The sequence below is a fragment of the Carcharhinus amblyrhynchos genome, chromosome 11 (assembly GCF_965287045.1).
Source record: "Carcharhinus amblyrhynchos chromosome 11, sCarAmb.v2.hapA, whole genome shotgun sequence".
Lineage (NCBI taxonomy): Eukaryota > Metazoa > Chordata > Chondrichthyes > Carcharhiniformes > Carcharhinidae > Carcharhinus > Carcharhinus amblyrhynchos.
Window position 1 is genome coordinate 53,986,153 of NC_137334.1, and position 26,058 is coordinate 54,012,210.

General features: G+C 41.9%; 1 protein-coding gene across 1 annotated transcript; it reads right to left on the reverse strand.

Annotated features, from left to right (window-relative positions):
- Nucleotides 1-824: 824 nt before the first annotated feature.
- Nucleotides 825-5,138, reverse strand: ermn (ermin). Its single transcript, XM_080198246.1, has 2 exons — nucleotides 3,242-5,138; nucleotides 825-2,643 (listed from the first exon to the last, which is right to left on the reverse strand). Exons 1-2 carry the CDS (start codon nucleotides 4,917-4,919, stop codon nucleotides 2,267-2,269), a joined length of 2,055 nt encoding a protein of 684 aa, XP_080054372.1. The 5' UTR covers nucleotides 4,920-5,138; the 3' UTR covers nucleotides 825-2,266.
- Between the last annotated feature and the right edge of the window lie 20,920 nt (nucleotides 5,139-26,058).

Below are 26,058 nucleotides of genomic sequence, written 5' to 3' on the forward strand. Positions count from 1 at the left end.
ACCCTGGGAAGGGCGCAAGCCTGATTTAAATATATAAATCTATATTTTAATAGTATTAGTGAGCCCAGGACAGACCTGTCCGGGCTCACTTGCCTTCTCAGCCTCACCAGTGGAAATCCTCACCAGCAATGGGACCAGAAACCATGGAAACCCTCCAGGGTGGTCGGGAACAGGTTGCTTCTTAAGCAGTGCCAACCTGGGATTCTGGTAATGCCCACTGGGCACTGGACAGTGCCAAAGGGTGGGGCCTAAGGGGAGGCATGGAGCCTGAAGGCTGCACATGGGGAACTGTGCAGTCTGCAACTGGGAATCGCTAGGGCTGCAATCAGCCATGGGAGATGACCCTCTGGTAGTCATCAGCCAGCTTCCCAGCAGGAATAGATTCCATCCACTCCCCCTTCTGGTGCGAATTGCACTTTGCCTAATTTTTTTCTCTAAATGACATAGGACGGCGGCGGCGCGGGCTCGTTGGGCCGAAGGGCCTGTTTCCCGTGCTGTGTTGTTCTTTGTATATCTTTGTATAAGATTTGAGTTTTTCTCTCACTGAAAAATGAGTGCAATTCTTTCCAGTTTTCATGTTCATTCGATACTTAGAATTTTTTTGGTCAGATCACCCCCATTGTGTTTCTTTTTTTTTAGCCAGCACTTTCATACTGGAGCAGCATAATAAAAAGCTGTGCCTTACTTGCTGTGGTTCACTAGTAATCTGATAAATAGATGACATAAAGGGCTCACAAATATTACAGAAAAGGAAGCACAATAAATGAAAGAATTAATAATTTATTATTAGTTACAATGAATGTATATTATTTAAAACTGTAATGTTAGTTTACCATACTGAAAAAGGAGACCTTAATGCACTGCAAATTTTCTCCACATATAACTCAGTTTACGTATTACATTGACACATAAACTGCAGTATAAATTAGTAGCACCTTAAAATCTGGTGAAAAGTCTGAATACGATAAACTAGTATCACTGTGCCTTTACAGAGGGAACTTCTATAACTAAAATAGTGGTGTTAGAATGGACATTCTAAGTGCCTTTAAACTTTTTTTTAAATATTGCCCTATCAGATCTATTTTAACCAGCAAATGGGTGGCATTCTGAGTGGAAACATAGCACACCTCCACAGAGCTGTAGCTATCCTGACCGGTAAATCATGCAGAGTAGTGTGAGCCAGCCTTGTCACTCCATACTGCTAGCTCACAATATTCTGAAGAAGGTATTGATGTTAAGCTGATGATTGCAGGATAACAAGGGCATTTGAAAGAGCCAAATTTTGACAGAAAAGCATAACATGTTCAGTGACAGAATGTCCATACAACAGGAAGCTTACTTTCTCTGTAACAGTTCTATTGTCGAAGGAAGTAGTACAATATCAACTGTTCTTCATTGTGTGCTATATTTAGGAGCAGAATGTCAGAAGTGAAAGACAATAATGAAAATTGTTCAAAATCGTTGGTGTATGGGTTTATTATTTCTAGGCGTTGGATGAGCAAAAATAAAACAGAAGAGCAACTTGTAAATATCACAGGAAATAACACTAAATATTTCAAGTCACATTCAATATTTCATCCTTATCAATTTTTAATGGCTAATTGAACATCTTGTTCACAGCAAAATAGTACAGAATCATAAAATATAGTAATTTGTTTGAAAATAAACTTTTAAGAACAGCAAGAACCATACTTAAAATATTCATTTGACCTAATTAACTATGGTCACATGAAATGAATAAGCTTTAATTCAGATTATCCACTTGCACAAGGAACAATTGTGATGCATTCCTTTGTGGCAACCTTGCAAATCGTATTGACTCTTAAAGTGCCATTCACTACTTATATTGCAGTAAGTAAAGTTGAATTATTTAGCAGAGAATATATTAAGCCTTTTTTCATTAACATGCTGTTGCTGAGCTACTTGATAGACACTTTTAATATACAATGGTGAGATAATCTACAAAGTTATTAGCTAGATCTGAAGGAAGTAGCATGAGGCATACCCTTCACTAAAGTACATTTCTTCCCAAGTTTAATTAATGACAATGCATTCTACTCTGATTATTGCACTTTCAAAATAGTGTGTGTTTGATAGATACAAAAGAAAGCTACTTTTCTCATTTATTAGGTAATAGCTCTAATCAATGTACTTCATGTATTTTGCAAGTTTGAATTCAAGGAGCAATATTTGCATTTAAATGAGATATTGAATTATTTTCGAGCTCCAGAAGTGAAAACAATTACATTAATATTGTTTGTGGTATTTAGTTTATATGTAACATTGATTCAAATTCATCAATACGCTGCTTAGTGTTTCCTTTTCTGATCTTACGATAAGAGACAGTGTTGTACCTGGAATAGCTGTGCTTGGTGATATCAGATCTCCTTGAACCCCCTGGCTGCTCTTCAGCAGAATCAGTATTAGTTGGTGACTCTGGTTGAGAACTGAGAATGGAACTAGTTGAAGGAGAATCAGAAGAGTCATTTCCCTGTTGGAACTCCTCTGAATAGATTTCCTCATCAGCAGCTGCATCATCACCATTTTCATCAGTGTTACGATTTTTTACACTTGTGACTGCTTCTCCATTCTCCTTATAGACTTCTTCTGTTGGTAAAAGGATCACCTCATCCCCTGTAGGGACTAAAATTTAAATATTAATGTGTTTCCAGCGCTTGATATTTTGATTCTGCCAAAGACTCTCATCGGTGTTGTGTTTTTAATGTTGTAAACCAATGGTCTGGATTACAGAGACATAACAAATATATTGAGAGATAAAATTCATCTTGGTCAGTCATACAAAACAGGTAATATCCCATCGATCATCTATTACAAATACCAACTTATAACTGGTCAATACAATTGAATATTGAGAAGAATATATAACAAGCAATAGATGTGATACCACCCATTCTATACCAATGCCCAAGATGAATCTCTGTTTCATTTTAAAAGGACCTTCCATACTTTTGCATTATCAGAGAAGGTCTGTATCATCTGAAAATATTTTCATCCTTCATATTTTCAACACAATCCTCTTAAAAGTTACGACTGAAAAAAATAAGAAGCAATTTGACGCACCTTTTTCTGTTTGCTAGGAGCAAGAACTAATACATTTTAATTGTTCACTATGCCCTGGACTTCATTTAGGTAGGTAAGTATTTCTATCAAAAGATATACGGTATGGCTTAAACATGAGCAATTAACCATAGATCCAAAAAAGAGAGATGTAATATTTCACCTGTTTCACTTCTCGCATCATCGGCAGAGATTTCCATGAGACTGTTTTCTAGCTTTTCCTGTTCTATTAATTGATGTGAAGTATCTACCTCAGATACTGGATTTACATCCTGAGTGGTTGTTACTGGAGAGATAACAATTCCTGTTGTGGACTGAATGGCATCATCTTTAGGCTCGGGAGGCTGATTCATTTTCTCAGCTGATACAGCTGTATTCTCTGCAAGTATGGCAGTATGTTCAGCGGGGAAACTGGTTTGCATTTCAATTGGCATGGTTGTATCTGCAGAGGTTTCTTGCATTTCCACCTCTGGAAATAAGCAGGCCTCATCAGTACATGGAGTATTTTTCTCTGTAGGGCAATTGATTTCCTGAGCAGTCAAAGTAACCTGTTCTGCAGATGAAACAGTGTCCTCAATATGTTGAACAGTGTCCTGTTCAGGTGAACTGGTTTCCTGAGCAGATGCATTAACTGTCTCCATAGGAGGGCTAATTTCTTCAGTAGATGGAATAATGTCCTGTTCAGGTGAACTGGCTTCCTGAGCAGATACAGTGACTGTCTCGGCAGGGGAGCTAGTTTCCTCAGTAGATGAAATGGTGCCATGTTCAGGTGAACTGGTTTCCTGAGTAAATGCATTAACTGCCTCTGTAGGGGAGCTGGTTTCCTCAGTACATGAAATTGTGCCCTGTGCAGATGAAATGGCTTCCTGAGTAGATACATTAACTGTCTCTGTAGGGGAGCTAGTTTCTTCAATAGATGGGACAGTGTCCTGTTCGGGTGAACTGGCTTCCTGAGCAGATACAGTGACTGTCTCAGTAGGGTGACTAGTTTCCTCACTACATAGAATGGTGCCCTGTGCAAATGAACTAGCTCCCTGAGCAGATACGTTAACTGTCTCTGTAGGGGAGCTAGTTTCCTCAATATGTGGAACAATGTCCTGTTTGGGTGAACTGGTTTCCTGAGCAGATACAGTGACTTCCTCTGCAGAGGAGCTAGTTTCCTTGGTATATTGAATGGCCTCTGCGACTGGAATATTTTCCTCCCAAGTTTGGCTGGTTTCCTCAGTACACGGAACGGTCACCTGTTCGGGTGAACTGGCTTCCTGAGCCGATGCATTAACTGTTTCTGTAGGGGGATTAGTTTCCTCAGTACATGGAATGGTCACCTGTTCAGGTGAACTGGCTTCCTGGGCAGATGCATTAACTGTGCCTGTAGGCGGACTAGTTTCCTCAGTACCTGGAATGATGTCCTGTGCAGATGAACTGGCTTCCTGAGCGGATCCATTAACAGTCTCTGTAAGGAGACTAGTTTCTTCAGTACATGGAATGGTTTCCTGTGCAGGTGAGCTATTTTCCTCAGTAGATACAGTGGCTTTCTCTGTCGAAGAGCCGGTGTCCTTAATATTTGAAATGACATCTGCAGCTGAAATGTTCCCTTCCATGGGTGAACTGGTTTCTCCAGTGTTTGCAACCATCTCTTCTGCAGTGGATTTAGCTCCCTCAGTAGTTGTTATGGTTTCAGATGAAAGAAATTTGTTTAACTCACCGGTTAGGAACCTTTCTTCTGCTGACTGAACAGCATTTTCTGTTCCTCCTATAACATCAATCATTTCTGATTGTGTACTCATTCTAATTCCATCAGCTTCAACTGAACTCACTGCGGTAGAGTTTTCTTCAGCCATTCTCTGCTCCCAGCTCAGTAATGGTGTTCAAGTCAATTTTAAATCCTCAGAAAACAAGTCACCTTACTTCTCCTGACTGCGTTAGCTAAATTCAAAATAAGGAAAAGAAAGTGATTGAAAATTATAAAAAGCTGTTTAAATGCTGTGTATCCAGTTAGCTGCAAGCAGAAACTTATAGGTAAAACCACCTAGTGAATGGCTCTCAGCTTATTGGGAATATAGTCAACCAATCATCAATCACATGCCTAATTATTCATCAGATTGCACAATGAGGAGAGAGTCCCATTTTACAGTTTAATTAATACACAGTGTAAGGAGTTGAGTACTTGCCTGTTGGTGGCTCATTTTCCTTACTGCACCAGTGGTAAACAGTAGCCTTCACTAAAACTATAAATGGCTCTTTGTCTCTTGGTCCCTGTAAAATGAAGTGATTGTTCTAAATCTTTAATTCCTAATGAGTAACCACCTTGTATCCTAGTGCTGGGCTAAAACAATTTTATGTAGTCAGATTAAAATTCCCAGTCATGCTGGCATTGGTAAAATTCTAGTCATCTTAGCTACTCCAGAGGAGATGTAATTCCAGTGATATTTAGAGGTATTAGCACTAGTCCATGGAAAACTAAAACCGATTTGTAATGTAGAAATATGTTTGATCAAATTAGACTTAAAACTTCATATACATCTTATTAAGTTGAAGTTTTTCACCGTCTGTTTTTAAGAATGATGTTAATCAAATGAGCTTTCACCAGTATTGACAAATGTTAACTTTTCTGTCTTTGTTTCATATAACTTGCAAGAAAATATGACATCAGATTGAAGCATTTTGTGGAGTTCAAATAAATTTCAAATAGATGAACTTTTATAAAAATGTATCAACAGAACTGGGCGGCATGGTGGCAATTTGTTAGCATTGCTGCCTCATTGCTCCAGGGACCTGAGTTCGATTCCTAGCTCAGATCACTGTCTGTGTGGAGTTTGCACATTGTCCCTGTGTCTGCATGGTTTTCTTCCAGGTGCTCCAGCTTCCTCCCACAGTCCAAGGATGTGCAAGTTAGGTGGATTGGCCATACTAAATTGACCATTAGTGTCCCAGGGTGTGTATATTAAAGGAATTAGCAGGGTAAATATGTGGGGCTTCAGGGATAGGGCCTGGGTGGGATTGCTGTCAGTGCAGACTTGATGGGTTGAATGGCCTCCATCTGCACAGTAGGGTTTCTATGATTCTAATTGGTTTTAGCCGGATACTGTTCTTTTTTGGCAAAGGTAACAAGATCAAAATTAGGTGGCAGTATTTTCTATCCTATTCCCACTAATAGCTGATCCATCACTATTTTATGGTAAACTGAAAAACGGCACCAGTCCTCCTATGCGAAACAGGTGCGATTCCAAGGGTTATCCAGAACCTTGATGAAATATTCATAATGCAACAGTTGGAATGACTTGGGAGCCCTTTAAAAATGGCAGGTCCATACCACAAATACCCATACATCCTTTAAAATGTACAGTGGTACATACAGCGATGTATGTACATAACTTCCCAGAATATACTATGACTAACCAAATCTAGCATGTTGGGTTGTATAGAATCCCTACAGTACAGAGGGAGGCCATTCTGCCCATCAAGTCTGCACCAACCATATTAGCACCCATGCCCTATTCCCTTAACTCCATATATTTAGCCTGCTAATTCTCTGACACCAGGGTCAATTTAGTATGGCCAATCAACCTAATCCTTTGGACTGTAGGAAGAAACCAGAGCACCCAGAGGAAACCTATGCAGCTACAGGGAGAACATGCAATTTCCACACAGACAGTGACCTGAGACTGGAATTGAACCTGGGTCCCTGGTGCTGTGAGGCAGCAGTGCTATGTGCCATTGTGCCACCTATGCAATCACAACTAATACACATATGATTGATATTACCAGAGCAATTTACATGTAAATATTGTTTTCCTTAAGGCCAAAATGATGTTTAAAAAAAAATTCATGAAACAAGTACTGCAATATGTGAGTTAATATAACTTCACCTAATTCTTTTCAGAAAAAAGTGATTTTTTTCAGCTTGCAATTATATATATCTTGGGGACAATTCTGCCAAAAAATTCTAAGTGCTGAATTTATGTAAAAGCTGGAGTAACTTTCACTGAGCTTTTTTTTTGCGGGATTTTCAAAATGAATCTCCGACATTCTGAGCACTGCAGAGTGCCTCAAGGAGATTCACATTGAAAATTTATTCCCACTGGAGAGGCCGGCAGCATAGTGCTGAGGGGGCCATCGTGCATGCACCGATCTGTTAGCATCGAGATCGGCGCTTGCACAGTAGCTCCACACTGTCGGCTTCCCAATCGCTGGCCAACCTGATTGCTGGACAGCCCGATCACTGGCCAACCCTGAGACTCCCCTCTCCATCCCCTGATTGCTAGCCTCCTGAACGTCTGCGGGCCAGCCCTGGTGTCAGCCCCTTCCCCTCAACCCCCACAACACCTCAACCTCGATTGCCAGCCTTGATCATTCCTCTTACCTCCCTCTGCCACCAATCCCTATGCAGACTGGCAGCAGGAACCTCCCCACCAATTGGCCCCTTTAGGCCCCACTTCACGTCCGACCCCATTCCCTTGACAGTGCCCGATGCCTGAAGGGGATCTCCCCCTTTACAACTGACCTCCTGGGGGGACAGCCTCCATGGTCTTTGTTCCTTTCAGAGGGGTTGGCCGCTAGATCCCCTTTTGTGTGGAGCTATTGTAACCCTGCTGGAGTGAATCACATTTGGTGGGTGGGGAGATGCTAGTGATATTTAAATTCAAATTTTAATATTTAAATCAGCTCCTCACCAATTTCCAGCACGGAGCTGATGACTCAAGTTAGAGATGTGCAGTGGCTATGGACCCCAGCGGGGAATCTGCTAAACAGCCTCCGCTGATGTCTACCAGCTTGTTGCACTGCTAGAGCAGCACAACGGGTTGGGAGAATAACCCCCACCATGTTTTGTGTATCATTTTATAACATGCAGTATTTAACTGCACTTCAAGTATTTCAAACACATCATTTAATTTAATGCTTAAATTAATCCGGTGGCCTATCACCATGTGGCATGCGCAGCAGCTAAAACAATGCAGCCAGCTTGTTGTTGTTTGTCCGTCGTCATCGATGAGGACCTCAACACCATTAGTCATTTTGAGGCTGGTTGCGGTGTGTCCAAAGATCAGGCCAATTCGGGCGAGGAATGTCCTGGCACATTTGGACAGACTTGTGTCGGTACTGTAGTTGTTGGGCTAGTGGCTCTGGACTTGCACAGCTCACGCTTAAGTTATGCTTCAGCAATACACCTTCCTTCGTGAGCGGTTTTGTGCCAGTGTTTCCCAGGTGGTCATGTCCATGTCAAGCGACTTCAGGGAGGCTTTGAGTGTGTCTTTGAAACGTTTCTTCTGCCCTCCATGCGAGTGTTTTCCAGCAGAGAGTTCCCCAAAAAGGAGCTGCTTGGGAATGCGCTTGTCTGACATACAGATGACATGACCTGCCCACTAGGCCTGTGCTCTCATCAGCAGTGTGTGGACTGATGATAGACTTGCTCTTCAGTGAACTTCAGTGAATAGTACTTTGTCTTGTAACCGTCAGGGACAGAGGGGGCTTGCTGAGAGACACCCCCTGAGCTTCTGCTGAACCCTCTCCATGATCCTCTCTCCACAATCTCCACCACATGATCTCTCCCCTCTCCCTCTTTCCCCCTCCCAATATTATTTATCTATGGCAGTGCAATTCTGGTACTCCGATGTCTTTCCTGTGGTGCTGCTGAGCCCAAGAACTGCCAGCAAGTCGGTAGGTGAGACTTGTACACCTGCGGTCTTGATTCCAGGATAAGGCCTGCCATTGACCTCCACCTCACCACTGCCTGATTGGCTTACGGTTCAGTGAGCCAACACAAATGGAGGCAGTGCAATACATTGTCAGTTCTCCAGGTGGCATTCAGGATTATGACACCTTAACAAAATTTCACCCTACATTTCTGTTGTAATTGTGGCGTAATGTATAAAAGTGACGTGGGGCTTTCAGTTGTAACAAGTTAATACAGAATGCCTCTTTTGGAACTAAATACTTCCTAAGTAATGTTTAGTCAATGTTGATTTTAGTTTGATACAGTAAAACTCTTAATGTGAAATCCTGCTGTGCAATTCCTTAATGTTGGTAACTAATAAATTCATATTTCTTTTTAAAAGTTATCAATCTCAACAAGGATTATAACACTTTCAATTCTGACATCTTCCTCTTTATGTCTGAGTAAAATCCACCTTTGCCATTTCATGAACTTGACTTTAATCTTTCTCTGACTATGTCAGTCCTGAACTTTGGTTACTAACTCCACTTAATAACTGTGGCATTGACTGATTAGTCTTGTTTGAAACTTTGGATAGCTTTCCTCCACCAGTGGAATTTATGATACCAGCAAGCTTTCTGTTTGTCACTTTCATTATGACATTCGCTTTGAACTGTAGGAGGAATTTGCACTAGAAGAGAATTATCATGTATACTTTTGTTCTGAAGTTATTGATTTTGATTTGATTTGATTTATTATTGTCACATGTACTAGTATATAGTGAAAAGTATTGTTTCTTGCACGCTATACTGTACAGAAAGAAGGAAAGGAGACAGTGCAGGATGTAGTGTTACAAAGAACAAAGAACAAAGAACAAAGAACAACCCAGCACGGGAAACAGGCCCTTCGGCCCAACGAGCCCGCGCCGCCACATCGCCCTACACCTATTCTACCCTGCATGTCTACGAATGGGACCCTACTCAGTCAGATTCAGGGAAGAAATAGTGTCAATTTGGTGGAAACCAATTAGCCTAAGAGCACATCTTTGGGGTGTGGGAGGAAACCGGAGCGCCCGGAGGAAACCCACGCAACCACAGGGAGAATGCGCAAACTCCCACAGACACAGGCCCAAATCCATGTATCTGCACAGCTAGCAGTGCTAGTCACTGAGCTGTTGTGGAGCCCGTCTATCGGTCCAGGATCAAGCACACACACCGACATGAAGTACTAGGCCACTCCTGGACTTCCAAGAGCAGCCCACGCACAACCCGCCGTGTGCATGCCCCTCGCTTGACACGAGGTGGACCTCCACCTGTGGAATAAAGACAAAACATATTAGTTATACAGCCTGCCCTTCCGGTGTCTCCAGAGGTTTAACCCTATTTAATAGCCCCTACCATATCCCTCCATTCCCGTTTCACTCATATGCCTATCTAACTGCATCTTAAACGAGTCCAACGTGCCTGCCTCCACCACCCTACTCGGTAGCGCATTCCAGACCCCCACAACTCTCTGTGTAAAGAACCTTCCTCTTACCTCCAAATTATACCTCCCCCCCCTCACCCTTAAGTGATGACCTCTTGTGTTCGTACCCAGTCTAGGGAGCAGTCTCTCACTATTAACTCTATCTATTCCCTTCAGTATCTTATATACCTCTATCATGTCCCCTCTCAATCTCCTCCTTTCCAAGGAGAATAGCCCCAGTCTCCTCAGTCTCTCCTCGTAACCCTGTCCCCCCATGCCAGGCAACATCCTGGTAAACCTCCTCTGCACCCTTTCCAGAGACTCCACGTCCTTCCGGTAATAAGGTGACCAGAACTGGACGCAGTACTCCAAATGCGGTCTAACCAACGTTCTGTATAACTGAAGCATTAGACGGCAGCTTTTATACTCTAAGCCCCTTCCTATAAAGGCTAACATCCCATAAGCCTTCCTAACAACGTTCTCCACTTGTGACACAACCTTCAAGGATTTGTGGACCTGCACTCCCAGGTCTCTCTGTACGTCTATACTCCTAATCGGCCTACCTTTTATCACATAGCTCCTCTCTGCATTATTCCTTCCAAAATGCATCACCTCGCATTTGTCAGGATTAAATGCCATCTGCCACCTATCTGCCCACTGCACCAACCTATCTATATCCTGTTGTATCACCTGACAATCCAGTTCTGTACCCGCCAACCCTGCCATCTTGGTGTCATCAGCAAACTTGCTGATCACACCACCTACTCCCTCTTCTAAGTCATTTATGTAGACTACAAAGAGGAGAGGTCCCAGTACCGAGCCCTGCGGCACACCACTGGTCACTGGCCTCCAGCCCGACAAGGTACCCTCCACAACTACCCTCTGTCTCCTATTTCCCAACCAGTTCTCAATCCACCTAACTACCTGGCCTCGTATCCCATGCGCCTTAACCTTTTCTACCAGCCTACTTCTAAGTCATTTATGTAGACTACAAAGAGGAGAGGTCCCAGTACCGAGCCCTGCGGCACACCACTGGTCACTGGCCTCCAGCCCGACAAGGTACCCTCCACAACTACCCTCTGTCTCCTATTTCCCAACCAGTTCTCAATCCACCTAACTACCTGGCCTCGTATCCCATGCGCCTTAACCTTTTACAGCCATAGCTAGGGTATAGAGAAAGATCAACTTAATATGAGGTAGGACTGTTCAAAAGTCTAACCACAGCAGGGAAGAAGGTGTTCTTGAGTCAGTTAAAAGTGCCCTCAGACTTTTGTATCTTTTTCCCAAAGGAAGAAGGTGGAAGAGAGAATGTCCAGGGTGCATGGGTGCTTGATTATGCTGGCTGCTTTTCCGAGGCAGCGTGAAGTGTAGACAGAGTCAATCGATGGGAGACTGGTTTGCATGATGGACTCGGCTTCGTTCACAACTCTTTGAAGTTTTTGTGGTCTTGGGCAGAGCAGGAGCCGTACCAAGCTGTGATACAACCAGAAAAAATGCTTTCTATTGTGCATCGGTAAAGGTTGGTGAGAGTTGTAATGGACAATTTTAGTCGTGACACGAATCATTTCCAGCCTCCTAGATTGCTTGATTCCACTACAGTTTGTCGCTTATCGTTGCAACAATAAATTTCCTTAGCCTCCTGAGAAAGTAGAGAAGTTGCTGGGTTTTTTTAATTCTACCATCAGCATGGAGGGACCAGGGCAGGTTATTGGTAATCTTGAAACTCTCGACCACTTCCACTTTATCCCAGTTGATGTATTCAGGGGCATGTTCTCCACTATGTTTCCTGAAGTTGATAACTCTCTCCTTCATTTTGTTGACATTGAGGGAAAGATTATTATCATTACACTAGTTCACTAGATTCTCTATCTCTTTCCTGTACTTCGTCTCATCATTGTTTGAGATCGGACCCACTACGGTGGTGTCATCAGCAAACTTGAAAATAGAGTTGGAGAGGATTTGACCTCACTGTCATAGGTGTATAAGGAGTACAGTAAGGGGCTGAGGACACAGCCTTGTGGGGCACCAGTGTTGAGAATGATCATGGAGGAGGTGTTATTGCCTATTCTTATTGATTGCAGTCTGTGGGTTCGGAAGTCTAGGATCCAGTCACCTGGGGAGGAGCCAAGCCCCAGGCCATGGAGATTGGAGATGAATTTTGTAGAAACAGTGGTGTTGAAGGCTGAGCTGTAATCAATAAGTTGGAGTCTAACATAGTATCTTTGTTATCCACGCATTCCAGGGTTAAGTGCAGGGCCAGGGAAATAGCGTCTGCTGTGGACCTGTTGCAACGATAAGCGACAAACTGTAGTGGAATCAAGCAATCTAGGAGGCTGGAAATGATTCGTGTCACGACTAAAACACTTCATAGTCATAATGGATGTCAGACCTCCGGATGATAGTCATTATGGCACACTGCCTGGCTTTTCTTGGTACCAGAATAGTGGTGGTCTTCTTGAAGCAGATAGGTAACTCCGATTGGTGTAAAGAGGGGTTAAAGACGTCTGTGAAAACCACTGCCAGCTGATCGGCGCAGGATCTGAGTGCCCATTTCGGTACCCCATCCGGGTCAGTCGCTTTCCGTGGGTTGACTTTCGAGAAAGCTGCTCTGACATCTGCAACGGCGACTTCAAATATGTATTCAGCTGAGCCATCTGGGATGGAGGGCTTGCTCTCACTGACCTCTTGTTCAAAATGGGTGTAGAATGCATTGATCTCATCGGGGAGGGATGCATTGGTGCCAGTGATTTTACATGCCTTCATCTTGTAGCCTGCTATGTCTTATAGACCTTGCCATAGTTAGTGGGAGTCCATGTGGCTAGCCTGGGACTTTCGCTTGGTCTGGTACTGTCTCTTGGCATCTTTGATCTCTGTAGATCATATCTGGATTTCTTGCATAGGTCAGGGTTGCCTGACTTGAACGCCTCAGACCTGAACTTCAGCAAGCAATGGATATCCCTGTTTATCCATGACTTCCAGTTGGGAAACACACGGATTTGCTTCTTTGGCACACAGTCCTCTACACACTTGCGAATGAAGTCAGTTACTGTAGTGGCGTACTCATTCAGGCTAGTCACGGAGTTTTTAAATATTGACCAGTCCGCTGACCCAAAGCAGTCCCATAGGAGATCATCTTATTTCCTTTAACAGATTCCTGTTAAAATCTGTTAAAGGAAGCATGACTTCCTTTAACAGATTCTCCTGTTTCAGGTTTTGCTTGTAAGCTGGGAGCAGGAGCACAGCCTCGTGGTCTGATTTACCAAAGTGTATTGATATCCAATTACAACTAATAGTTCTGATTACTTCATGAATAGAGTTAACAAGTTACAGCCGCAATATGCTTGTCTAATTGTAATGATTGGTCAGTAATGAAGCATGCCTACATCATTCAAATATGACATCTGCTGTTGTGGCTATTACCCTGTGGCTATCAAAATCCTTACTGCCCCCCCCGGGCCCATCCTTTAGTCAGCTTGTTTGAGCAGTGCATCTGTAAATGTGAGAACATATTCAGAGCAGCATAGGAGGGAACTTGGTACTGTAATCAATTCACAGGGGAACTCTGCTGCATTCAATGACTTTAGTGCTTTTAACCCTTTCAGCTCCCCTGTTAGCTTTTGACTTTACCCAAATTGGCCAAACCAGCAGCTGAAAGTTCCTCTCCCCTGCATCATCTCCCCTCTGAACAGTAGATACTGTAAATGGACTTCAATATCAGCAATGATGTCATTGTGTTCTAATTGGCCTAAATGAAACAAGACTAACTCCTAATTGGCTAACTGGGTGTATGTGACCAAGCTGTAATGCCAGATTGAATTCTAATTTGTTTCCTTGGGGTGATGCCACCTGCTAACATCATTTCCCATAATCCCCTATTTTGAAACTCAGGGATTCCCACTGATTGGCTTCTAAGATGTCAATTACATCTGAGACCATTCCACTCATTAAAACGTGTTACTTCTTGTTAAGGTAGAAAAACATTTTGATACCTCCCTTGCCTATTTGTTTAAGAAATATGTTGTCATGTTCCTGTGATTGATAACGTGTGTGCATTGTCTCAAAACCTCACTTAATTGGTATTAAATCAGACCCCTATCAGTGACTCCAACTGGCTGTTTGAAGGCTGCTGCTATTTCTTTGTTTGCTTTCTTGGAATGAATTACCTTTAGAAACAGTAAAATTCTTCAAAACTGATTGGTTTATTAAATGTAACACAATATATTAACTAACAGATATTAGAATTCAAAGAGTTACAAAAGCTAATTGCATAACTTAATTCTAAACTTCCAAAATACAGTGTGAAATAAAGTGATTCATTCGGAACAAGTTAAATTGCACTAATTTGATGCACAAGGGTGAATGTTTTAATACTTGTTCTTCTTTGCATAAACAGACTTTGAATTTAAAGAGCAGAACTGATTATTTCAATTGTGAGGGAGGTAGATAGTACATACCAGTAATTATTCAATCTTGATGCCTTGTATCACTGCCTTAAGGCCACATGTTCCTTCTCCCTTGTCAATTTTAAATTATGATGCTAAGACCGTGTCATGTGATGAGCGTGTATCCCATAATTCAGTATAAAATCATATTGTGTTGACATAGATTGTGTGTTAATTAAACTAAAATTAATCATTAAACAGCAGCTTCCCTACCCTGAGGCTGGGATTGCCTGGGCATTCAAAGCATCGCATAGTAAATCTACTGCTATGTGTATCATGTGTTATCACATTGATTTCTCCTCTAAGTGTGGGTACTAGACAGGCTTTACCAGGGCCATTGTAACTCATGAACCATTTACTAATCCTCCTATCATTTGTGAAAGGTAAAGGGGGCAATTTTTCCACCTCGCCATGCCTGGTGCTGATTGCGCTAATCCTGGAAAATAGCGTGCAGGCCTAAAAATCAGTTCCGTGCCCAGTGCTTGACATCATCCCGGTCCCCATTAATTGGCACAAACCAGATCACGCCCAGAAAGGGCGTAAGGCTGTTTCGATCGAAATTGACTGGATTTCAGTCTCATTAGCGAGCTGGGCATGCAATCGGGCCCCTCTTCCAGAATGTTCCCAACTCTCAGGCAGGGAGGTCATGCCAGCATGACTCACTACTGGTCTCCACTACCAGAGATCTGATATGATGGCCGGAGTCACGGAGGCCAATTGAGCCTCCTATTTCCTTATCAAATTCAGGTATACCCAGCTTATCCAAAACCTCTTCCTTATCAAATGTACTTCCTTTCAGCGTTTGAACAACTCCCTCTTTCACCATGACAAGCGCCAATGTTGCCAGAATGCATTAAGCCAAACGAAAGTTTTAAACCACTATTGCTGGAGAATTTCAACAGCCATTTCTGCAATTGCAAATTACACTTTGGCAATGATAGTTTTTAGTAGACAGCCAGTGTAGGGTTTTCTCTGCTTCTGACAGTGAGACCACTACGAAAACTTCACCGTGCATATTGACAGCTTCTCAGGAGTAGTTTTTCCTCAATTTGCTGCTTTCCATTTATCAGTAATATTATTCAGTTAATGGCTGTCCTGGTCTCTCTGTGCTGTTTCAATAATTCTTAGGATCAGATTTTCGAGCTGTGCTCGCCCCAAAACCGGAAAATCCCAGCTAAGGTCTAAGGACCTTTACATGTCCCTCCCTCCCCACACTACAGCATGATGGGAAAGGTCCCGGCTTAGTTTCCACTTGTTATTTTATGACCCAATCTGAAGTAATTAAAGCTGATATTTTATTTCAGGTGAATGGAGCTTTACAATGGAAAAGTTAACTGCTATACTTTCGAAAATCTAAATGAGCAAATTTGCAAGCTTTACATAACATGATGTGTTACTTAAGGTACTTTGGTTTAATCACTGTGACCTCTAACCATCTAAAACTGCTATTATTGAGCACATAGGTGTGTCCAAGGGACGTACTTCCGTTTGTGGTGATACTCTTACAAGTGCAATAAGCAAACGTTCCTCTTGCAGAAATTATTCTCAAAATCCTCTAGATGGCTCTGTATGTATAACTCAACCTTAAAATAAATATTCATCTGTTTACTTCAATCTAATCTGACTATTAAGGCAGCCTAAAAATAGTTTTCTAAGAACGTATTTTTCAGAAATATGGTGGCAGCCTTGTGTCGGCTAGTGTTGCACGCCCCTGACCTTGCCAGATCCTCTAGAGTTACGTGCAGATTGAATCCAAACATGTACCAGGCTTGTTAGATGGGGAGGTTTGTAAGGATGAATATCCCAGCATTTCTGCATTGATTTAAAGTTTCTGATAGCAATTTTAAATTTATAATGGAATTTCTCTGCTTCTGATGAAGTGTTTAAAACATTGGTTAGTTGACACCACTCTCCCTATCCTTCAAATGATCAATTATGAAGTACGTACTTCTTTGTCAAGGAAGGGTCACTTAATCAGAAAATGATGAAAGGGAATAAAATTGTGAGAGGAGAAAAACAGAATAAAAGCAAAGGAAGCAGAATCTGACATGATTAATATGTGCACTGAAACCAAGATGGAGATACAAAAATGGCAGACAGGGAAAGACAACTGTTGCATCTAGCTTTTCCCATACAGTCATGATGCCTTATAATCTCAATATAGATCCTATCTCAGACCTGGAATTGTGTAATGTCCTAGGAAAGGGGAAACACATAAAACCCAAGCCAATTAGGGGGAAGGAAATCACCCATTTGTTCCCTCAGCACATGCTTGCAGTAGTTTAGGATCTTCATCCAATCCAAACAATTGCATACGGTTTTGTATTATCCATAAACACACGGATAGTTCCCCCACGCCTACATCTGAGAAATTAATGAACATTGTGAAGATAATGAAGAGCAAGGTCCTAATAATCATCCCCATCAGACACCACTGTTAACTGGAACAACCTTGAGAACCTCTATGTAAATTCTGCAATGCATTAAGATATCCTATAAATCTATTTGGCTTGAAATTTATTTTCTTTTTGTTGCTTCTCCCAGAAGTTATGTGGCTGGGGAGGACAAGCTGCAGTATGGATGGAATTTTGCAAAGGTTACATCAATTGGTTTTTAGATGTGTTTTTTCATAGGTTTGCAGTAGAACTCAGTCATGTCTCAGGTTTCTAAATTCACCTGTAGAGGTGAAATGCAAAGTGTAGCAAAGGAACATGATTCAGTTTGATACTGAACAAAATCACTCAGGTGTTCCCACTATCGGAGGCAGTGATATAGTGGTATTGTCACTGAATTAGTAATCCCGAGACATGGGGCAACGATCTGGAGATGTGTGTTCAAATCCCACCATGGCAGATGGTGGATTTTGAGTTCAATAAAAATTTAGAATTAAAAACTTGAAAAAGATTTAAATGATGATCACGAAACCATTGTCAACTTGCTCTGATAGGAAATAATATCTGCCACCCTTCCAGGTCTGGCCTACACATGGTACCAAGTCCACAGCAATGTGATTGACTCATAGACGCCCTCTGAAATGGAGGGCAATTAAGGATGGGCAAGAAATGCCCAGCCAGGGATACCCAAAAAAAAGTGACGAGGTCAACTCTATCTAAAGTCAAATAAAAACACAGAATGTGGCTGTACTTGAGAGATGTGATTCAAAAACCTCAACAGACTGGTTAGGTTTATTATTGGCTTGTACTAAGCAATAGAACAATACACCCTCTTTCTGAAACTATCTTACAGACCACCACAACTGGTTGTTTGTTTGCTTTTTGCAGGACCTCCCTCCAATCTTACCCTGTATCACAAGTTAATTTTATTTTTATAGATTTGGAGGACATGGGCATCACTGGCTGGCCAGCATTTATTGCCCATTATTAGTTGGCATTTGAGAGTCAACCACATTGCTGTGGCTCTGGAGTAACATGTGGGCCAGGCCAGGTAAGGATAGCAGATTTCCATTCATAAAAGGCATTTGTGAACCAGATGGGTTTTTCCGACAATTGATAATGGTTTCATGGTCATCAATAGAAGCACTTCGGTCATCACACTGTGGTTCAGTACATACAAATGCTCTTTATGAATAACAAATAGTTTTATTTAGAATTATCAACCTTTTCATGAAAAAACTCAGAATGGCTGTTTGCCTCACCACTAAAGAATTGGAACTCAATTCAACTGCAATGTTCCCCCACAAGGGAGCCATCAATTCATTATACAACTTTTTAGTCAGACCAGTTCAACTAAGAATAGTATTTTTTTTTACAAATCTTCTGCCTCTGACTTGCAGCAGGGAGTATTTCAAAATAGCTTTGTTATTTCTCATTTACAAACTCATTCAGTTCTGTCACAGAAACTTTACAAATTATTTTGTGCAACATTCTCGTGTGAGATAGCATGAAGTACAAGAAAGGAAGTCATGCAATGATAAAAATAGTTGCTACTGCAGCAGGAGCAATGACTTTTGTGGCTTCCAGATGCAGCAGCCAAATGACCGCTGGACCTGATTTAAGAAAAGGGACCTTACGTTCTCAGTTTACAGAGGAGTTGGTTTTAGATCTCAAAGCCCACTTCTCCAAGATTACAGCAGACAAACCAAGAGCAAAATGAAGTAGGAAGCCCTGGAAAACTTCATTCCACATTTTTTACTTTGCTGACTATAAAAATACAAAGACTACTGCCCTCTCACCAAGGAAAGCCAAGGCATATAGATCCTATTTCCTGTGCTGTATACTTGGAGAATAGGGTTACCCAGCCACCTGTCCCAGAAAACCTAGCTCCATTGGTTATGTCATATGATTTTGGAAAGTCAAAAGAAGAATCAGATATCTTCAGCTTCTTTCTAAAATCTTAGAAAATATCATCTAAATTTTTAATTTTTCTTCAGTTTCTCAAGGAATACACCTCTTGCAGTTTTCCACAAATGGTACACTTGAACCAATTGCTAAGAGGTGCATGACTGCAGTTGACAACTTTCCTTCACACTTTTCAATCCCCATGGGAAGCCTTTTTGTCTCTATTCAATTGCTTGTCCACAGCAGGGATCTGAAATCAGAAACGCAACAAAATAATAATCAAACCTATCTCTCATCAGTGAGGAAGAGTACTGGTTTCAAAAAGAGGTCCAAAAAGATAATTCTTTAGAAATTTATTTAAGACTGCGTGTGTCATTTTTGTAACATGTGGTAGTCAGTGCCAGTCAACAACCGCACAATCCTGATGGGTTGGCAACTTTTACCCAGTGGAATGGCAAGCCATGACAACAGGAGGGTGTAAAATTCCACTGGAACCTTCATCCACCCTCACAGCTATTGATGTGAACGTGTGCCTTATTCATCCACCTGTTCTGTCATTGAGGCCTTGAAAAACGTATGTTTTATTTGGGGTTTACTCTCTGGATCCACTGAGAACAGTGCAGCTGACTCACCTTGTATATCATTTAGCTAGGATGGTCTTAGTGGAAATACAAGCTGTGAGAGAAGCCACAGCCAGTCTACCTACTTGGAATGCGAGAACCAGTGCCAGAAGATTGGTACTACTTGGCAGAACCCTTGAGCACCATGTAGAAATAATAGGCAATGGAAATATTTAATTCCACAAAGGGATTATTCAGGTAACTTTTATTTCAGGTTTTCATTGTCTAGTCAGAATCAAGGATGAGCAAAGGTGTAAATGAGATGCAGGGATTATTGACTGTGAGAAATATTTCTGTTGGGCCAGGAACAGTGAGTTCTGCATTAGTTTGCCATATTACTCCTCACATTCTGGTTATATGAACCTTGCTTCAATCACAGAATTTTCTAGCAGCTGAATAAGTGACTGTAGGGACAATGGAAACATCAGACTGTTTCTCATGCAAGTCGTCCTGCTGCTCCTCTTCTCACTTCCCATATTCTGAAGATACAGTGTGGTCGTCAACTCCATAACAAGCGCCCCCCCCCAACCCTAACAATGCCATGCCATACTGTGCTAGACAAAACAGACCACACCCATTCTGAACTGATCAGATCAGTCCAAGTATCTGAAACACAACAAACTAGTGGCTTACCCTGTGAGCAATATATGCTCATAGGACTTTGATTGTAACTTTCCTCTGCACCAGTGGGAGGTTCCTCAAAGATATCATTGGCCATATCCTTATGTGGTAGTCTGGTCTCCAAAGAGCAGTTATTTGACTCTGATTGAAGGTATGAAGCCCTATGGGAGTTGTGACCGACACATTATGAATGCAACATCGCAGTCTTCAGGGTATCTTGCACAGACATGCATGAAAGTCATCTAGTAGTCACATACAAGCTGAATATTGAAATGAACATACAAATATATGAATTAGGAGCAGAAGTAGGTCATTCAGTCCTTCAAGTCTGCTTTGCCATTCAATAAGATCATGGCTGATCTGTTTGTGATTTGAGTTTCACGTTCCCATCTATCCCCACTAACCTTTGATTTCCTCGCCTAGCAAGAATCCACCTACCCCCACCTTAAAAATATTCAGTAACCCCATTTCCACTGCCTCCTGAGGCAGAGAGTTTCAAAGTCGCACAATCCTCTGAGAGAGAAAACTTCTCATCGGTGTCCTAAAAGGCCAATGCCTAATCTTAAAACAGTGCACGTTAGTTCTGGATGCACCCACAAGTGGAAACATCCTTTCTATTTCACCTTGTCAAAATATTCAGAATCTTATATACTTCAATTAAGTCACCCCTCACTCTTGTAAACTCCAGTGGAAACAAGCTCAGTCTATCCAACCTGACCTCATAAGACAACACAATCATTATAGGTGTCAATATATTAAGCATCTTCTGAACCATCTCCAACGCATTTATATCATTCCATAAATCAGGAGGTCTAAACTCTGCACTGTATTCGAGATGTGGTCTCATCAAAGCCCTGTATAAGTGAAACATAACATCCTCATTTTTATATTCAATTCAAAAAAAATTCAATGACCACTATTTTTGTGTACTCATCGAGAATGAGATGAAAGCTTATTGAGCGCTAAACTCAGTAAACACTCTACTATAATCAAAAAACAATCACTAATACTCTGCATTAGGGTCGGATGTTATTTGGAATTTCCAACTTTGCTTCTTTTAGGGCTTCCTGTCCTATTCAGGCAGATGCCCCAGGGGCCTGTGACTAATTTGCAGTTTTGAAAGAAAGGATAGCATGACAGAATATAAGTCCCAAAATTTTGGTAATGAAAGTAAGCATGCAACTTATTCAGGTAAGGGGAGGCAGTGGTGTAGTGGTCGCATCGCTGGACTAGTAATCCAGAGCGTAATGCTCAGGGGACTTGGTTCGAATCCCACCATGGCAGATGGTGAAATTTGAATTCAATAAAAACCTGGATTAAAAGTCTAATGATGACCGTGAAACCATTGTCGTAAAAACCCAATAGAAAAGGAAATCTGTTGTCCTTACGTAGTCTGGACTACATGTAACTCTAGATCCCACTGCAATGTGACTCACTCTTGATTCTTAAATACCATCAGATTGACTCTTAAATATCCTCAGGGATAAGCAATAACTGCTGGCCCAGCCAGCAATGCCCACATCACAAACAAATAAAATAAAACAACTATATAAGGTGACTATCTGTATGGAGTTTGCACATTCTCTCCATGTCTGCATGGGTTTCCTCTGTGAGTTTCCTCTGGGTGCTCCAGTTTCCTCTCACCATCCAAAGATGTGCAGGTTAGGTTGATTGGCCATGCTAAATTTCCCATTAGTGGCAGGGGATTTAGCAGGGTAAATACATGGGATTACAGGGATAGGGCCTGGTTGGGATTGTTGTCAGTGCAGGCTTGATGGGATGAATGGCCTCCTTCTGCACTGTACAGATCCTATGAACTTGTATGCTGATACTGGCTAATTAGGGCATAACACAGGCACAAAGCTGTTTCCACTCAGGGTTCTTAATCACCCTCTCAATAATATCCAAAGCTTTGATTTTACAAATGGAGCCATTACTTTCCTATATGTTTAGAAATGACTTTGTGCAAAAGAAAGCAATTCTGGATTTGAATTAACTTTTTATTTGACATCTGCTTGAATTAATTGTACAAACATTCCAAGGAGTAAGGTTCAATACATTTCTTGTTTGATTTGTTCCAAAGCAGTGATACTTAGATGAACCTTTGAAGAAGATACTATTAAAAGTGTATCGAACCATTTTAGAATGAGTCACACAGTGAACAAGATCAAAGCAATTGCTAAGGTCATGTCCTTGTAAAATCTACTTCCCCCTGATGACCATTTGTGACATTTTCCCAATCAGTGGAATGCAGCAGGCTGTTATTAAATGTGTTGGCAATAATTTTATACATCAATTCACCCTTGTAATATGAAACGTGGGCACTGTCTATGATTTCAGCTCAATCAAAAGCAAGCCTGAAAATGTGTTCAAATTAATATAATCATTCCAATTATTTGTAGAAGATCATCAGTTAAATAGATTGTTAGGAATCAGAAGCTACGCACCACCAGAAAGACTGAGATATGACTAATAGAACATAGACAACTGGATGCAGGCTCACAATAGCATTATGAATACATGTCTCCAAGAACATTTTTAAATTGGAAGGACATTGAACAATTTGAACACTTTCCTGCAAACTGACCTATTTCTTTTTAAAGGTCTCAAGCTCACTTTGGTCTGTGGGAACATAGAACATAGAACATAGAACATTACAGCGCAGAACAGGCCCTTCAGCCCACGATGTTGCGCCGACCAGTTAAAAAACAATGACCCACTAACCTAAACCACTCCCTTTTCGTCCATAAACCTATCCACGGATCTCTTAAACGCCCCCAAACTTATCTCTTATCCTCAAACTATGACTCATAGTTCTGGATACACAACCATTGGGAACATTGTTTCTGAATCTACCTTATCCAAACCTGTTAGAATTTTGTAAGTTTCTATGAGATCCCTTCACACTCTTCTAAACTCCAATGAATATCATCCTAACCGACTTAGTTTCTCCTCATATGAGAGACCTGCCATCCCAGGAATCAGCCTAAAGCTACCTTTTTCAAGAAGTCACATGACATCCACAAGGCATCCGAAGAAATAAGAACTATTTTGCTTATTTGAATTTTAATTGCTGAAACAAAAGCCACTGTTTAGAGAGGCTGAGGTGCTGGAAACCACCAGACTGAGAGGAGTTTCTGTTTTGAACTTGTTACTTGAACTCGGTTTGGGAAGGAGAAGGTTGCCCAATTTACTCTGTCTCTGACGCATCTGAAATTCGGTGCATTCAGGTTGGGCAACCTTCTCCTTCCCAAACCAAGTTCAAGTTTGAGTTCTAAGCAGTAGCTTTTTCCTTCAGCAATTAAAATTCCAATAAACAAATAGTTCTTATCTCCTCAGTTGCCTTGCTGATGTCACTATCTCTTGAAACAGAAGGCAATGAGACTCCCAAGACTAACACTGGTGTTTATTTAACAATATAGAAGGGAACCAATGCAGGCTCACCAGACAGATTCCCAGAAACGACAGGACTGACAGATAAAGAAAGTTTGGTTCAATTGGGCTTATACTCACTGGAATTTAGAAGAATGAGAGGGGATCTTATAGAAACGTATAAAATCCTGATGGGACTGGACAGGCAAGGTGCTGGAAGAATATTCCCAATGTTGGGGAAGTCCAGAATTAAGGATCACAGTCGAAGAGTATGGGGTCAGCCATTCAGGACTGCGATGACGAAGAACTTCTTCACTCGGAGAGTTGTGAACCTGTGGAGTTTTCTACCACAGAAAGCTGTTGAGACCAGTTCATTAGAAAAGTTCAAGAGGAAGCTGGACGAGGCCCTCGTGACTAAAGGGAGAAAGGGGTATGAAGAGAAAGTGGGAGTTGGATACTGAGAATGCATGGTCAGCCATGGTCATATTGAAAGGTGATGCAGGCTCGAATGGCCATATGGTTTACACTTGCAGCTATTTTCTATGTCTCTATGAAATCAGCATTTCAGGAGAACTCATCTATATTTGGAAACTGGAGAGGCTAAAACAAGAGAGAGATCTTAAGGACATTAATTCTGCTTTGTTCTCCCCAGCAAAGCTCCTTTGAAAAAAACGCCCAGACAACTACCGTAACCACCAATCTGTCTTCACATGCAGGGACACCAGATCAACAGCATTAAAACCCTTTATCTCTATCCTTTTTCATGAAGTATAGTCCAGGGGGTGTCGTGCATCGTCATATATGCCAAACCCTCCATAAACTGGTGCAGCAACGGAGTGAGGAACTAGCAGAGGAGGCCATGGAAGACTGCCACATATCCTCAGATGAGGAAGTCATTGAGAAGGCTGCTGAGGGGGAACCCCAGGAGGAGGCAGAGGAAAGGCCTCGATAGATGGGCTGGGCCCAAATGGTATGCAGAGCTCAGGTACTCTGATTGCTTCTCACTTTGGGGATGCCCAGGACTAGGGGGCGGTGGGAGGGCTCCTCGGTACCAGAATCACACCCTGTATTACTGCATTGAGACAGTGTGAGGGAAGCTCAACCATTCAGCTGACACCCTCACAGAAGGGATATGGAGGAGGCACTGTTGGTGGGCATCCAGCCTTGATGTGAAGGATGGTAGTGAATACACTATTGAATTGAAAGTAGGGAGGCACTAGGATGATCCATAAAGTGATATTTAATGGATTACATCAGTTCTCACTATCTCATTGTGCCTAACACCATCCATGCCCACAATGTGACTATCATTTCTTAACCTTCTTAACTTTACCAATTTGTTGAGATGTATCCCCAGGATTCATAACTGAGGTGGAGGCAGCCTTCTGACTTCCACGCCACTTGCCTGAGATGACCTTGGTGGGTGTCCTCTGGAGGGCTGGTGTCTGAAAGGCCCTGGCCTGTTTTTGGGAAGCATGGATGCTGTAGTGTTACCTTCCTCAGTGTGGGAGGCTGGAGATTTGTCAGTCACAGGAAGAGGGAAGACAAATGGGTTGAAATCCCTAGAGGCTCCTGGCTGGAAGGGTCCAGGTTATGCACCAGCTGATCCACCTCCCTTTGGGTACCCAGGGGCCCCTGGGGTTTTCCATGGGATAGAGTTGCAGCTAGAGTGAGATCCAGAAGCCACACCATGCCTCTGAACCATGGAGTGGACAGCCTCTGTGATGAAGTGAATGCAATGCACCACTATGGACACCACCCTCGCAGTATTGGCCTCATTACATTGGAGTGACAACACCATCTCTTCAAACAGAAGGCAATGAGACTCCCAAGACTAACACTGGTGTTTATTTAACAGAATATAGAAGGGAACCAATAACGTCAACAAACCTGGTAAAAAAAACGCTCATCACAAATGTTCGGTTGTCTTGTTTGGTTTCAATACGGGAAGTATAGGCCTTGCCCATGCTGAGAACTAAACTGACCGGAATATGCTAGTTCCTCCAAACAACTTAATTTAGTATCTACTTTATCTCGTAAAGCACATGATACAGGTCTTGCCCTACAGAATCGAGTGGTCGTCTCTGGGTCCACATAGATCTTCATTTGCAGGCGTTTCATTTTGCCTAATTTATCCTTGAAGATGCTCTCATATTTCTTCAGTTCACGCAGTCCTTCTTTCCACAATTGGAAAATTTCAGTCCAATTTAACTTGATGTCTTTAAAGCAATCACAGCTTATATGGCTTGGCCCTTCACCTGTCACTATGATGAATGTGAGTTGGGCAGACTGTTGCCCAATAGCTTATAGGTACCATTGAAGTTCTCATTCTTTTTATCCCTTCTCCAATGTAAGTTGTTAAATTGGTCACAGTAATCGTCAAATTCAGTGGTTGTACTCCTTGTCTCAAGTACCGATACGTATGCTCACCTATCATAGTAGATGATGCCCCATATCAACTTCCATCTGAAGAGGTTTCCCATTTACCCAGAACATTACTGTAATAGGGG